General features: G+C 36.5%; 2 protein-coding genes and 1 pseudogene across 2 annotated transcripts; 2 read left to right on the forward strand and 1 right to left on the reverse strand.

The window, feature by feature from the left end:
* Positions 1 to 699: 699 nt before the first annotated feature.
* LOC111795408 (inositol-tetrakisphosphate 1-kinase 2 pseudogene) lies at positions 700 to 1,823 on the forward strand (annotated as a pseudogene).
* Positions 1,824 to 5,717: 3,894 nt separating this feature from the next.
* Positions 5,718 to 6,821, reverse strand: LOC111795849 (transcription factor MYB93). The gene is made up of 2 exons (XM_023678455.2): positions 6,416 to 6,821; positions 5,718 to 6,312 (listed from the first exon to the last, which is right to left on the reverse strand). The coding sequence occupies exons 1-2, from the start codon at positions 6,676 to 6,678 to the stop codon at positions 5,718 to 5,720; spliced, it is 858 nt and encodes a 285-aa protein (XP_023534223.2). The 5' UTR covers positions 6,679 to 6,821.
* A 5,854-nt stretch (positions 6,822 to 12,675) lies between these two features.
* LOC147792721 (L-type lectin-domain containing receptor kinase IX.1-like) lies at positions 12,676 to 14,803 on the forward strand. Its single transcript, XM_087124363.1, has one exon. It carries the CDS (start codon positions 12,676 to 12,678, stop codon positions 14,650 to 14,652), a length of 1,977 nt encoding a protein of 658 aa, XP_086980489.1. The 3' UTR covers positions 14,653 to 14,803.
* The last annotated feature ends 224 nt before the right edge of the window (positions 14,804 to 15,027 follow it).

The following is a 15,027-nucleotide window of genomic DNA, read 5'->3' on the forward strand; positions in this document are numbered from 1 at the left end:
TAGTAAAAATGTATATTTAATAAAAAAATTATGCTAATATGACATTATTTTCGTAGCTCACTTAGGCCATAGGGTTCAAGAGTTGTAGAGAGTTAACATCATGCCTCTTACTATAGTACATTTTGAGCAATTTCCAATCCTCCTACAATAGACGTCATTCTGGCTAGAGGTCATACGACCCCGTATATCATTCGTCGAGTATCTAATTGACACGAAATTTGGTGAGCTTTCCTCTTTTATACAGACGGACTTAACTCAGAACTGCATGTCGAAACTCATATCAAAACTTGAGGTTATGGCCCAAGACCCTACCCAGCCCTCTTCGAGCTTGTCTTCAACACTCGCATGACCTCGTTCTTTCAAACCTTGCATATGACTCAACTTAACTTAATGCACACTCTTGGTGTGTTGGATGATGCGCAGTCCTGTTCGATCTCAACATGACACTCCTTAATTTTTGCATCCTTGGTCTATCTTGCATGTGTGGTCACAATCTACTTTCTCTCCACTCAGTGATGTTGTGACACTCTCTCCCACTAAACCTACTATCGTCCTCGATAACTTTCTCGGGGCATAATCATATAATCGATTATGACATCGTGGATGACGTAAACGGAGAAACCGATCACTAATCGACACTGCCACTGCTATACACTTGTCTTCCAACTTTCACTATATAAACCTCACTTCGCTCTTCCTCCCTCCGCCAATTTCTTTCAACTTTTCCCTCCATTTTCCCAATTCCCAAACACCCTTTTCCCCTTTCTTCAATCCCTCCCTCCCTCCCTCCCTCCATGTCTTCACCTCGCTTTCGAATCGGCTACGCCTTTTCCCCCAAAAAGGAGCGTTCATTCATCCTCCCTTCACTCATCGACTACGCCAAACTCCATGGCGTAGACCTTGTCCGCATCGACCCTCTTCTCCCTCTTGTTCATCAGCCCCCCTTTCACTGCATCATCCACAAGCTCTACGACCCCTCCTGGGTTCAAAAATTACACGATTTCACTTCCCACTTCCCTGATGTCATCATCATCGACCCACCTGAGCTAATCTCCCGCCTCCTCAATCGTGACTCCATGCTTCAAGTCGTCAATGACGTCAAAATCCCTAAAGGGGTTGAGCGAATTGAGACACCCAGACAAGTCGTGGTGAATGATTTGGATATCATAATCAAAGATGGGTTGAATGCATTTCGCGATTTGGGGCTCAAATACCCTGTAATCGCCAAGCCCTTGGAGTCCGATGGCTCTGCAAAATCGCATCAATTGAGCTTGGTGTCGAACGATAATGGATTAAAGGGATTAAACCTACCAATCGTGCTGCAAGAATTCGTCAATCACGGCGGTGTTGTTTTCAAAGTGTATGTCGTCGGGGAGTGCGTGGTGTGCGTAACGAGGAAATCTTTGCAGGACATTTCGGCGGAGGAGGTGGAGAAATTGGAAGCGGTTTCGAGGTTCTCGCAGATATCAAATTCAGGGGCTGAAGGGGACGACGAGGGTAATGTTGTAATGCCATCTTTGGATTTTGTGATGCATGTGGCTGCTGGGTTAAGGGAAGCAACAGGGCTTAGGCTTTTTAACTTTGATATGATTAGAGATAGTAATGATCTGAATAGATATCTTGTGATTGATATTAATTACTTACCTGGGTATGCCAAAATGCCTAACTATGAGCCTTTCTTGACCAAATTTTTCTTGGATATTGTTCATAAACCGAGTGATGGGGTAGCCTTTAGTTCTTCCAATGTAAATGAAAATGTGGTAATGTTCTGTTGAATGGGAATGAATGCAGTAACCAAAATAAAAGTATAGCTTTTGCTTTCATTTCATTTAGTGTTCTGAAATTTTCTAGTGAATCTTGTTAGCTGAGTTACATTCTAGGAAATATGGTCTGTTTTAACCCACTGCTAGTAGATATTGTCTGTTTTAGCCCGTTATGTATTGTCGTCAGCTTCACGGTTTTAAAATGCGCCTATTAAGGAGAGGCTTCCACACCCTTATAAGACCCCTCTCCAATTGATGTGAGATTTCACAATCCACCTCGCTTGCTGACGACAATGCAAAACGGGCTAAAACAGACAATATCTATTAGTAGTGGGCTTGAACTGTTACAAATGCTATCAGAGTTAGACACCGGACGGTGTGCTAGCGAGAACACTGGCCCCAAGGGGGTGAATTGTGAGATCTCGTATCGGTTGGAGACAGGTCTTATAAGGGTGTGAAAACCTCTCCCTAGTAGACGCATTTTAAAACCGTGACCCAGTGTCTGGCTCTAATACCATTTATAACAGCTCAAGCCCACCACTAGTAGATATTGTCCGCTTTAGCTCATTACATATCGTCGTCAGTCTCATGATTTTAAAACGCGTCTAGTAGGGAGAAGTTTCACATCCTTAAGACCTCCTCCAACCAACGTGGAATCTCACTGTTAGTGCTCTCATAGCCAAATTACAAGTGCCTTTCCCACAAAACCCGTCTTTTGATTTCTCTAAGTAGAACTTTTTATCCCACTCCCAAACCCGATGATTTCAAGGGAAAAATGCTTTTGGCAGCCCATAACATACCCTCATCTACGAATTTACCTCCTTATCAACTAGCATAGGTTACCTCGATTGGTCAATCCATGGTGTGGCCACCTACCTAACATTTAATATCTAATGTGTTTTCTCACAACCAAATATAGTAGGATCAGACGACAGTTGTTCAATAAGATTAGTCAAAAATGAAATCCTTAATCCAGAATTTGATCACCATGCTGTTTACCCGGTTCGTTCTTTACTGTCGAGAATATTACCCACATTTTTGTTTATTTCTTGGATCGACCAAAACCGCTCCCTAGCAGGAAGTTGTTAGTTCCCTACAAATACCAGCATCTTCGTTTGTTCAAGTAAATGTACAAAAGAAGCAGACAGATTAGTGGGCATCAAAATCTTGCCACTCTGGCAGAAAGAAATCATTTACAAGAAAAGATAGGTGACAACATGGAGATGACTGATAGAACTAAAGCATAGTTGTGTGGTTTCCAATATTCATGCCAGATCAGCAAGGAGAGGATGAGCTGGAGGATGAGATCAGATATCACTTACTGTAAGTTTGACAAATTCCCTTTACCTTATTCATATGTACAAATAACATTAATTTTTCAGAAATGAATGATGATGATTGTTTGCTTATGGAAAAATACGTGGAATCTGTGCCTACCCTTTATTACAGATTTGATTGCCATTTCCAAATCTAGGGAAGCTTACCACTATCATTGATTCTTGAAAGTTGTAGTGCTTCATTCTAAAGTCACTTTAGTTTCATTACTTTCTTCTCATATAATAATTATATGGGTCGTGTTTGTTTATGAGAATGGATGTAACAATCTAAACTCATCGTTAGTAGATACTGTTCGCTTTAATTCGTTACGTATTGTCGTCAGCTTCACGGTTCTTATAATGTATCTGTTAGGGAGAGGTTTCCACACCCTTATAAGGAATGTTTCGTTCTCCTCTCCAATCGACGTGAGATCTCACAATCCACCCCCCTTAGGGCCCAGCATTCTAACCCTAAACCGTGAGGCTGACGTTTGGTGTCTGGCTCTAATACCATTTCTAACCGTTCAAACTCATTGCTAGTAGATCTTGTTCGTTTTAACTCGTTATGTATTGTCGTTAGCCTCACGGTTTTTAAAACGCGTCTGTTAGGGAAAGGTTTCCACACCTTTATTTTATAAGAAATGTTTGGTTCTTCTCTTCAACTGATGTGGGATCTCACAATCCACCTCCCTCAGAGCCCAACATTCTCAGTGGCACACTGTCTTGTGTCTGGCTCTGATACCATTTGTAACAGCCCAAACCCATCATTAGCAAATATTGTCCACTTTAGCACGTTATGTATTGTCGTCAGCCTCACGTTTTTAAAACGTGTCTGTTAGGGAGAGGGTTCCACACCTTTATAAGACATGTTTCGTTCTTCTCTTCAATTGGTGTGGGATCTCACAATCCACCCTCCTTAGGGCCCAACATTTTCGCTGACACAACGTCTTGTGTCTGGCTCTGATATCATTTGTAACAGTCCAAACCCATCATTAGCAAATATTGTCAACTTTAGCTCATTATGTATTGTCGTCAGTCTCACGTTTTTAAAACACGTCTGTTAGAGAGAGGTTTCCATACCCTTATAAGAAATGCTTCGTTTCCTTCTCCAACCAATGTGGGATCTCACATTGGATTCCTCTTCAAGTTAGTGGGAGGGTGTGGATGGTTGCATGAATTCGGGTAACAACTACAAGTGGGAAAGAAAAAGGAAATTGCACCCGGTTAGGAATGGACGTAAACTCCAAAGCTATGGAGGGTAGGGATAATCGTCTACCGTATGAGGCATATGTTGGACACTTTGATTTCTTCGATAAATTTAAAGAGGAAAAACAAATGATAAAGACATATATTGAAATTGATAGGTAGGCTAGATTTGGGAAAACATCATATATTAAACAACATCAAACTTGGGAAAGTAGGTGGATTAGTTAGATTTAAAGGTCAACAAGCTACCTACTGATTCAATTCATGGAGTCCTTTAATGAAGCTGCCTCAATAAACTTGTCAATTTTGTAATAATGGAAGCTCATTTCACTCTTTACCATTGTTAGGAGTACAAGAATCAATAATTTCATATTGTTCAACACATGGGTATCATCAATTCTTTGAATGCTTTAAAAATAAGGCCAATACATTATGAGCTATCTTCATTGTTCGTGTGATGCCTTAAACGAGCTACCATATGACGTATGAGTAAATGAGACCATATTTAGATGAGAGTAATATCGATGATATGAAATTATGGTTAAGAAAGACTTCAAATAATTGATAGTTGCTATCTGTGAGATCCCATACCGGTTGGAGAGGGAAACGAAGCATTTCTTATAAGGGTGTGGAAACCTCTCTCTACTAAACGCGTTTTAAAATCGTGAGGCTGATGACGATGCATAACGGGCCAAAGCGGACAATATTTACTAGCGATGGGCTTGGACTGTTACAAATGGTATCGGAGCCAGACATCAGGCGTTGTGTCAATGAGGAAGTTAGGCCTTCAAGGGCGATGGATTGTGAGATCCCACATCGGTTGGAGAGGGGAACGAAACATTCCTTACAAGAGTGTAGAAACCTCTCCCTAGTAGACACGTTTTAAAATCATGAGGCTGACACGTAATGGGTCAAAGTGGATAATATCGATTAGTTGTGGACTTGGACGGTTACACTATCTACACCAACAAAATACAATTTCATTTTTTGTTACTCAATCAAATTTTAAAATTAATTGTGGTTAGGTTAGAGCAATCTGACATTTTATGAATTTTCCTAAAAAATACTTAACAAAACATGTTAAAAGTTTAGAATTTGTATTGGCGCACCTATAATTTTCACTTTTAGAACACTTTAAGACAAATAGATAATGTGATCATGTCGTGACGTAGATACAAAAGTTTCGGGGCCATCAGATACTCAATCTAAATTTTAAATCTTGATAAGAATCTTAGGCGTGGACCGTGAATATTAGATAAAAAGATGGAATCATCTCACGAGAGGCGTCTTCCATGGCACCGTTCATGGCAGAGGCGTAAAAACAGAAAACGTCAACTAAGCAAATATGGCTTTAAACTCAACATAAGTTAAAGTACGTACGATCAAATTACTATAGAACCCAAAAAATAATTATTTATTTATATTAAAAAACTTACTCGACCACATGTTTCCAGTAAGAATTTGACTCTTCATCGTTTATAAGATCTTCCCATTTATCTTCTACAACGCTTGGTATTTTCAAACATTCAAGAGAAGTTGGAATCAAGTTTGGAAGTGAGCTTGAACTTTGACTCATGTCATAAGGAGTGTCTGATTGATTGCTATCGTTTCGAAACCCTAACGTGTCATCCATCGCCCCGTCGTAGTCTTCACACGATAGCGGCTTCTCAGAGGGCTCAACGCTAATCGGTAAGGTTTGTAAAGAAGAGATTTGTTGTGCATTGAAGAGGCTATTGTAAAGGGAGGGAGAAGAAGGGCTTGGAAGTTGCCATAGATTTTGTAGGAGCTGAGCCTTCGCTAGTTGAGTGATTTCTGAGTGTAGCCCTAATGGATTGTCCCAAGGAGCTGTGGGAAAAGAAAGCAAGTGATGAAGATTTGAGAGATTGTTGAGATAAGGGCTAGTTCTTGGCATGTGGGTGATAGGATCAATGCCCATTTGTAGAAGCTTCTTCTTCAAGTTAGTGTTCCAAAAGTTCTTAATCTCGTTATCCGTTCGTCCTGGGAGATGTCTTGCTATTATCGACCATCTAATGCAACACAAAACAAAAACAGAAATAGGAAGTTCTCTTGATCTTGAAATCAAAAGGAATTCATATATACATTTCAAGATCAGATTTAAAAAAAGCTTACTTGTTTCCAAGAGCTCTATGAAGATTGATGATAATTTGTTCTTCTTGATCAGAGAAGTTTCCTCTAATGATATCAGGTCTAAGATAGTTTGTCCATCTTAATCTACAACTCTTACCACATCTGTTCAAACCAGCAAGGTTTGGAAGAGATCTCCAGCTCCCGTGTCCATGTTTCTCAATGTAATCCACTAGTTTTTGATCTTCTTCTGGCGTCCATGGCCCCTTCTTTACACCATTCTCGAGCGTTGGCGAACTCGACATCATGACCCTTTGAAAGATTTCGAGCTTTGGGAGATTAGAAATTGACTATATGTTAGAAAAATGACTAGGAAAGTGCCTGTTTTTATAGTCTAGAAGGGAAAAAGTGGTTTGACATTTGATGTTTTTGATTAATTTTGTCCTTTTTGTTTTGACTAATTGTTTCTAATTATGGGATTTGTTTATCATTTTGGAAATTATCTCACTTTTAATCTCTATTCTCATTTACACTAATCGTGTAAATTGGTTCACGTAAGCACATGAGGTGGACGTATATATGTATCCTCTAGACCTGACTATGAGCTAGTGCATGCTTACGTTGCTGTAAACTAATATAAAAGAAAGGAGCATGTATACTATTGTCGCGTACATGTTCGTATGTAATATACTAGAGAAGTAGTTCATGCTCGTGTGACATAGAACATGCATGAGGTCTAGTATTAAGAAATCATGATTCAATGATATGATGCACATAATATTTCCTTACTTTTCATAACACAATCTTTTTAGAAGACGTATGCATTATATTTGTGATATTTAATTCATGCATAGTATATCATAGTGTCCCGCAGAGCATAACGTGATCGTGTTAACATAACAAACATGAATCGACAAATAGAAAGTACATACATCACGACAATTCATTAGAATATCAAGTTACATGGTATTTATGCATTAATCAACTCATCCAACCTAACCAAGATGCACTCCAACAATAATCTCACTTATAATTTCAGGCTCAACTTGGTGCATCTAAGCTTACTAGGGCGAATGTTCCTAGATTCAGTTTCACGTGATCTAATTTCACCTTCGATATTTCATTAGTTCAGAAAATCGAGCTTACAGTCTATCAGTGAGCCAACATCACTTAATTATCTTAAAATTAATCCTAAAACGTGCTAGATATTATAAATTGTTCAAAACAATAGTTATACTAACATTTTCTAGCCTCAATTCGATCGAAAATACTTCTGAAACGGGATAATAATGAAGTAAAAGGGTATAGTTTTCTAATTTAATTTCTAAGAGCCATTTTTTTTCCCATATACATATTTTATAATTTGAAGAAAAAGAAAATTATGATATTATTGAAAAGCATATGGGGTAGGTTAGTTTATGAATTGATGATTAGTGATTTGTACACGCATAAAATTACTAATATTTTTCTTTGGTCGGAGCCTACCTAATTCTCACACACTTTAATACGAACTTTATTATATAATATATATATATATATTATATGCTTCATTTTTATTCTTGTTCTTACAATAATCTCATAAGTCCACAATTACTTCTCAAGCAATCTTATGCATATGATGTAAATTTAATCTAACACTTACCTCATTATTCTTATTTTTTAATATAACATGATATTGTGTGACACGAACAACAGAAAAATGGTTCACCACTCAACACAATCCAACCCTCTATATTCAACTTGGGTTAGGTTGGATTGTCGGGTTGTTTTTTTTAATTATTTTAAAAAGATCTTACTTATTCATAATAAATATGTAACGGCCCAAGCCCAAACTCAAGCCCACCGCTAGCAGATATTGTCATCTTTAGGTTTTTTCTTTCGGGCTTCTCCTCAAGGTTTTAAAACGCGTCTGCTAAGGAAAGGTTTCCACGCCCTTATAAAGGGTGTTTCGTTCTCCTCCCCGACCATGTGGGATATCACAACATATTACATTAATAACTAAAATTTCATAAACTTTAAATATCAAATATTTAAAAGTCATAATGCATCACTAACATTTCTTACAAACGTAGAATATTCCTACAAACGTTTTTTCAACTATTTTCGAGTTGGTCGGGTTGATTAAGTTGACCTGACTAAAAAAATGTCAACCTGTAAACTGAACCAAATTTTTTATTTTTCAAAAGTTGAACCCAACCCAATTTTTATGGGTTAAGTTGAGTTAGTGTAGGTTGATTGAGTTATCGGGTTATATAAACACCTCGAATGTAGAATTAGGGTTTGTTTCTTTTTTAAAAAAACGAGTTAATGTACTTGATAAGATAAGGAATCAACTACAAGGGGAATAAGATTCGAATTACCTTGTTGATCGAATATCTCAAGACAAGAACATTGTTTGAGATTCGAATCACTCCACAAGCAAGATCGATCATGTCTAGCTTGAATGATTCTTGTTGATCAAATATCTCAAGACAAGAACACTTGATTGAGATTCAAATCACTCCACAAGCAAGATTGATCATGTCGAGCTTGAATGATTCTACATGCAACCTAAACTACATAGAATTGCAAAGAAACTTAGTCATTGGCTAAAGAAGAGCACAAATGCTTCTTTTACTATATTTTCCAAGTCTGCTTACAAATACAACATACATGGCTTTATATAAAAGCCTCAAAATGAAACTATTAAAGACATTCCAAAAGTTGTAACATTCATACTTAATACCGTAATGAGCCAGTATGTAAATGTAACCTAAAGTAAATAAAATGTCTTAAAATACAATAACTCTAAATTACTCTAAACTGTAACCCACCCAAAATTTGTAACAATCAAACTTCATTCTTCTTAAATGTGGCATGAATTGAAACATCTTTTGATAATTTCGATCTTCATTAAAGTATATGGTATGATTGATGTCTCTTGGTTCATATCAGAACTTCTCTTTAAAAAAAAATTGTTGCTATTATTGTTTTACTTGCATTGCAAGAGATGGCTTAACATTATTGTTTGGTGGAGATGAAGAAAATTGATAGATACCAAATCATTTAGAAATTTAAATAAATTAAATGAAAAGAGATCAAACAGATTTTGGTCATGACAAAGACAGTCAAACAAATTTCCTCAAGTTCCTAAGTCGTTGTGGAAAATCATACCATTTTCTGAAAATTGTATTATTAGATATCCAAAACATTCCACATTTTCTAATAAGTCTTCTAGAACCACTTTAAATACATTTTATAAATCATTTTAAGTAAAAAAAAAATCGAGTTTACGTATATATTTAGGTCTGAATTAAGAGGTCAGAGATTCGATTCTCTAGATCATACTCTTATTATCTTTTGTGGAGATTTAAAATTTTTGTAACACATCGTGCCCAAAATTTGGTATTTGGTATTTGGATTCGTCATCTAATGGCCCCGACATTCTTTTATATCACCTGTAACATGATCTCGTTACTTACTCCTTGTTGGATTCATCACCTAATGACTTCGACATTCTCTTATATCATCTGTTTACATCATTTGTACTCATCGCTTCTAAGAAAGAAGACCATCCTAAAAAAAAGTCACCTGAACGTATTTTGTTCTCACTCACATGCTTTCAAGAAAAAATTGCATGAGATCACTAAATACAATTGCTTCAAGCAAAACAGAAAAGAAAGGTGCACATTATCCATATAGATAATATATTTCTTAGTCATTATATTTTCAAGATCGCTAAATTCATTCAGATGTAGTCTCAGATTATTTATGTATTTTTTTTTTATTCGGATGTCACCGCCCGTCAATTGCATAAATATTTTATTGATAGGTAAAGGTATAGGAGCTTTTGATATTAAGAAAAGCATATATTATCTATTCCTAAAATCTAACAATGTCTTCACAAGGTGACATCATTGCCTTCAATAGTCATTGTGAGCGTTGGATGGGGCATTGGATTCTTTCTTGTTTTCATGGTTTAAATTTTACTATGAATATTTGTGGATTGTTCTCACAATCCACTCCCTTCAGGACACATGGTACTCGCCGGCACTCGTTCATTTCTCCAATCGATGTGACTCCTACCAAATCTACCCCGCTTTGGGGCCTAGAGTCCTTACTGACATATCACCCGGTGTCTAGTTCTGATACCATTTGTAATAGCCCAAGCCCACCGCTAAGAAATATTGTTCTCTCTTGGCTTTCCCTCTCGGGCTTCCCCTCAAGGTTTTTAAAACGCGTCTGCTAGGGAAAAGTTTTCATACCGTTATAAAAGATATTTCATTCTCCTCCCCAACGGACGTGGGATCTCACAATTTCAATATATACTCTTGAAAATTACTTTCTAAATAGTTAAAAATTATTTTTAAGAGTCGTCAGAGAACAAATAATAAAAAATAATTATAGAGTTAAACAAAAATAAGTAGATACAATTGTACTATATGCACAAATATTTCTTTTTAAAATTAACAATAAACTTGGATGGATTATATTCAATCCAATATAGTTTCGGAAGAACCATGAACCAATTAAGTTCATAAAGTTTTTGAGTTAGATCAAATTTTTTGGGTTATTGGACGTTTTGAATAATTCTTCACCCAAACATTTGATCCACTTTACAAGTTTCTTTGGCTCGTTAGTCAAGCTAAACCGACTAGTTCTCTAATGGAAAGGATTTGAGCCAACACATAAAGAAAGGTACGGAGACGTGTGATGTTTGTCCAGTGTACTCTAATGCTTAAGTCACGTAGAAAGATATCAAATTCTGACTTGCACTTGAAATAGTCTTAAAACGTGTAAGAACTTCGAGAATTAGAAGTTGTAAGATTTGAGTTGCACCTGGAACTTGGTGTGACGATGTATAGTTTTAAAAATAAATAAATAAATAAATATATATATATATATATACACACGACAAGGTGTAAGAAATTATATGATTCGAGCCTGGTAGATTTTTAATAGAATAAAATATATTAATGTTTGATTTTCAAAATGATATTTAGGTAAGTTCAATTTTCAGTATTAGTTTACCTCGAGCTTGTTTTTTGTTTTTTCACTACAAATTAGGTTAAAAATACATATGATAACTAGTCCGAACCAAACTAGAGCTTTAGAAATTTTGGTCGTTATACAAATATTTTATTTTAACAATAGCTTTTATTTTTTAATTTTAGATTAGAAAGTTATATAATAAAAAGTTTTATAAATAAATTTGCAAAAGTCAATTGTAAATTAAATAATGAAAGAGAAGTTGAAAACCATTTAAAATTCAGATACATTTTAGAATATATATAAATGAAGATAAAGATTATATATATAATAAATAACAATAATAATAAGTATATATATGTATAATTATATTGGTTCGATTCAACTCAATCTAATTTTAGAGAACCTATGAATCAACCAAATCCGTAAAAAATTTACTCATTTGAACTCTCAACCGGACTCAAATAAGTTCATAATTCAACCCAAATCATACAGGTTGGGTTAGGTTGATCAGGTTTTCTGGGTCGTCGTTTTTGAGGTCATCAGGTTTCTTTTAACGCTCATAATAAATATGTCATGCTCTAATGCTAAAAAACGTCAAATAAGAGGGAAGAACAAATGACTCAAGAATTGACTTATTTCGAGCTGACTCATGAAAATGCAGCTTGGATTATCGTAAAATATGAAGGTTTGTCTCTCTTAGCTTACGAAATAACTTCACTTTAAAGACCGTCGTTGGGACGCAAGAAATTACTTTTCTAGTTTTGAGTTTGTTTTAGATCGGATTACGCTTGGAGGTGTAGCACTTAGGTAAAACAAATCAAGCCTTTGACCGAATTCAAATGATCGATAAATTCTATAAAAACAACATAAAATATGTCGAGTATTCAAAGTTTAATTAGTCAATAGAGTAACACATGGGACAGGTCAGCTTAAATTTTATAATTAAGCTCATAAACAAGATGAGAATAGACTAACCATATAATTATCTTAAACTAATCACAACAAATATGAAAAATTAAGGCAAATAATCTTTATAATAATGCAAAAATCTTCCAAAGTCAACGATTCACAACTAATGAGATAACGTTTAAGACAATAATTATTTTCATATAATTTGTTTAATGAAAAGATTATAGTATACTATATCATACTTCAACATTTGGTAACATTATACTATCAATTGTATGTCCGGCCATGACCACGCTACCAAATATTTTTCTAAGTTGATTTTAAAATATGCAACGATTTTGTCCCTATCGTGAAAATTATTGATAAGATTTTCGATATAATTAGGGATAAGCTCTTGATGTTTTTTGTTCTCGGCCAGAGTCCACATGGCTACGTCCTCGTATGTGTTTTCGATGTCAAGTCGTCTCCTTTTCGTGGTCGTTCTTCTTCTTTACTTCCTTGCTAGCTCTATTGACTCGGTTTCTTTCAAAATCGATCGGTTTAAAACCAATGAAAGTGATACTCTTTACCAAGGAGATGCTATGCCATCTGTTGGAGCTGTTGAATTCAACAATGTTAAGTATCTTTGTCGCGTTGGTTGGGTTATCTATGAAGACATTGTCCCAATTTGGGACTCAAAAACAGGACAAGCCACTGATTTCTCCACCCATTTTAGCTTCATTATTGATACCACAATTGTGCAAAATTATGGCAATGGATTAGCTTTCTTTTTAGCTCCACCAGGGTTTCAAATCCCTCCAAACTCAGCTGGTGGGTTTCTTGGCCTTTACAACACAACAAATAGTGATTCAACCCTCAACCAAATTGTTCATGTTGAATTTGATTCTTTCTCGAATGAAGAATGGGATCCTCCATATGAACATGTGGGTATCAATGTTAACTCCATTCATTCTTCGAATTCCACGCCTTGGAATGCTAGTTTACATAGTGGGGATATGGCTGATGTGTGGATCTCCTACAATTCAACCACCAAGAACTTGAGCGTGTCCTGGAAATACCAAAATTCTTCGTCTACTTCCTTTGAAAATACCACCTTGAGCTACCATATTGATCTTACGAAGGTTCTTCCTCAATGGGCTACCGTGGGGTTTTCAGCTGCAACGGGCTTCAATGTAGAGAGACACACATTATTCTCTTGGGAGTTCAATTCAAGCTTGGATTTAGAGAAAGGAAGTGAAGATAACGGGAATAAAGTCGATATAATTGTCGGTGTAACCGTGTCGATAGGAGTATCAATCATCATGGGAATTGTAGCATTTGTTGTAGTTTGGAGATTGAAACAAAAGAAACGAAAATTAGAAGAAGAAAATGGGAACGAGGTGAACTTGACATCGATTAACGATGATTTGGAGAGAGGAGCTGGACCGAGACGGTTTTCTCGCAAGCTTCTCGCCATGGCTACCAACAATTTCTCGAACGAAAGGAAGTTGGGTGAGGGAGGGTTTGGTGCAGTGTATAGAGGATATATTCCTGATCTTGGTTTGACGATTGCGGTGAAGAAGATCTCGAGGGGTTCGAGACAGGGACGAAAAGAATACATAACGGAGGTGAAGATCATTAGTAGGCTTCGCCATCGAAATTTAGTGCAACTTATTGGTTGGTGTCATGATAAAGGCGAGTTCTTGTTAGTTTATGAGTTCATGCATAATGGTAGCCTTGATTCTCACCTCTTTGGAAGGAAAAGCCCTCTTGTATGGGGTGTGAGGTATAAAATTGCATTGGGTTTAGCCTCCGCGTTGCTATATCTTCATGAAGAATGGGAGCAATGCGTAGTTCATAGAGATATTAAGTCGAGCAATGTCATGTTGGATTCGAACTTCAATGTTAAGCTTGGAGATTTCGGGTTGGCTCGATTGATGGACCATGAGATGGGTGCGCAGACTACCGGGTTGGTAGGGACTTTGGGGTACTTGGCTCCGGAATACATAAGCACGGGTCGAGCAAGTAAAGAATCAGATGTGTTTAGTTTTGGGGTCGTTGCTTTGGAGATAGCAACGGGAAGGATGTCGAGGAACGCCATGGAAACGGGTTCTCATAAGGGTTTGGTGGAATGGGTTTGGGATCTTTATGGGAATGGAAAGGTTCTTATGGGTGTGGATGAGAAATTGCAAAGTGATTACGATAGAAAACAAATGGAGTGTTTGATGATTGTTGGGCTTTGGAGTGCTTATCCGGACCCTAATCTTAGACCTTCAATACGACAAGTGATTCAAGCTCTTAACTTTGAGACGACAATGCCAAGTCTTCCAGATAAAATGCCAGTTGCTGTGTATTATGCTCCTTCCACATCGATGAGCTCAAATGAGCCTCCAATTACATCGAGTCTTGACATGGGTCGTTGAACAACGATGATCGTTGTAGCTGGATTCTAGTACATTATTGTCCTATGAACATGTTTATGGTTCAATTATGTTGTTTTGTTTTAGTTAAAGTATGTTTTTGTTAGGTTGTCTCTCTAAAGTGTTGTTAGTCTCAAACAAGACATGTTACTAGTTGAACTTATAGTAATTATATATTCTAATTTTAATTTATATATGAAGTCTGAGTAAGGTACATGAATGAATCGAGATCATAATGAATGAAAGCGATCCTAAAGATAGTATGACTAAGAAAGACTTAAAACAATTAAAGTTACTACCTATGCTAGCGAGATGCATATATCTTTTAGGTGGTTTAACATATGAACTTTCTTAGGAAGGGTGTGAATGAGAACAAAG

Source organism: Cucurbita pepo, chromosome 5 (genome assembly GCF_057944985.1).
Source record: "Cucurbita pepo subsp. pepo isolate OVF chromosome 5, ASM5794498v1, whole genome shotgun sequence".
Lineage (NCBI taxonomy): Eukaryota > Viridiplantae > Streptophyta > Magnoliopsida > Cucurbitales > Cucurbitaceae > Cucurbita > Cucurbita pepo.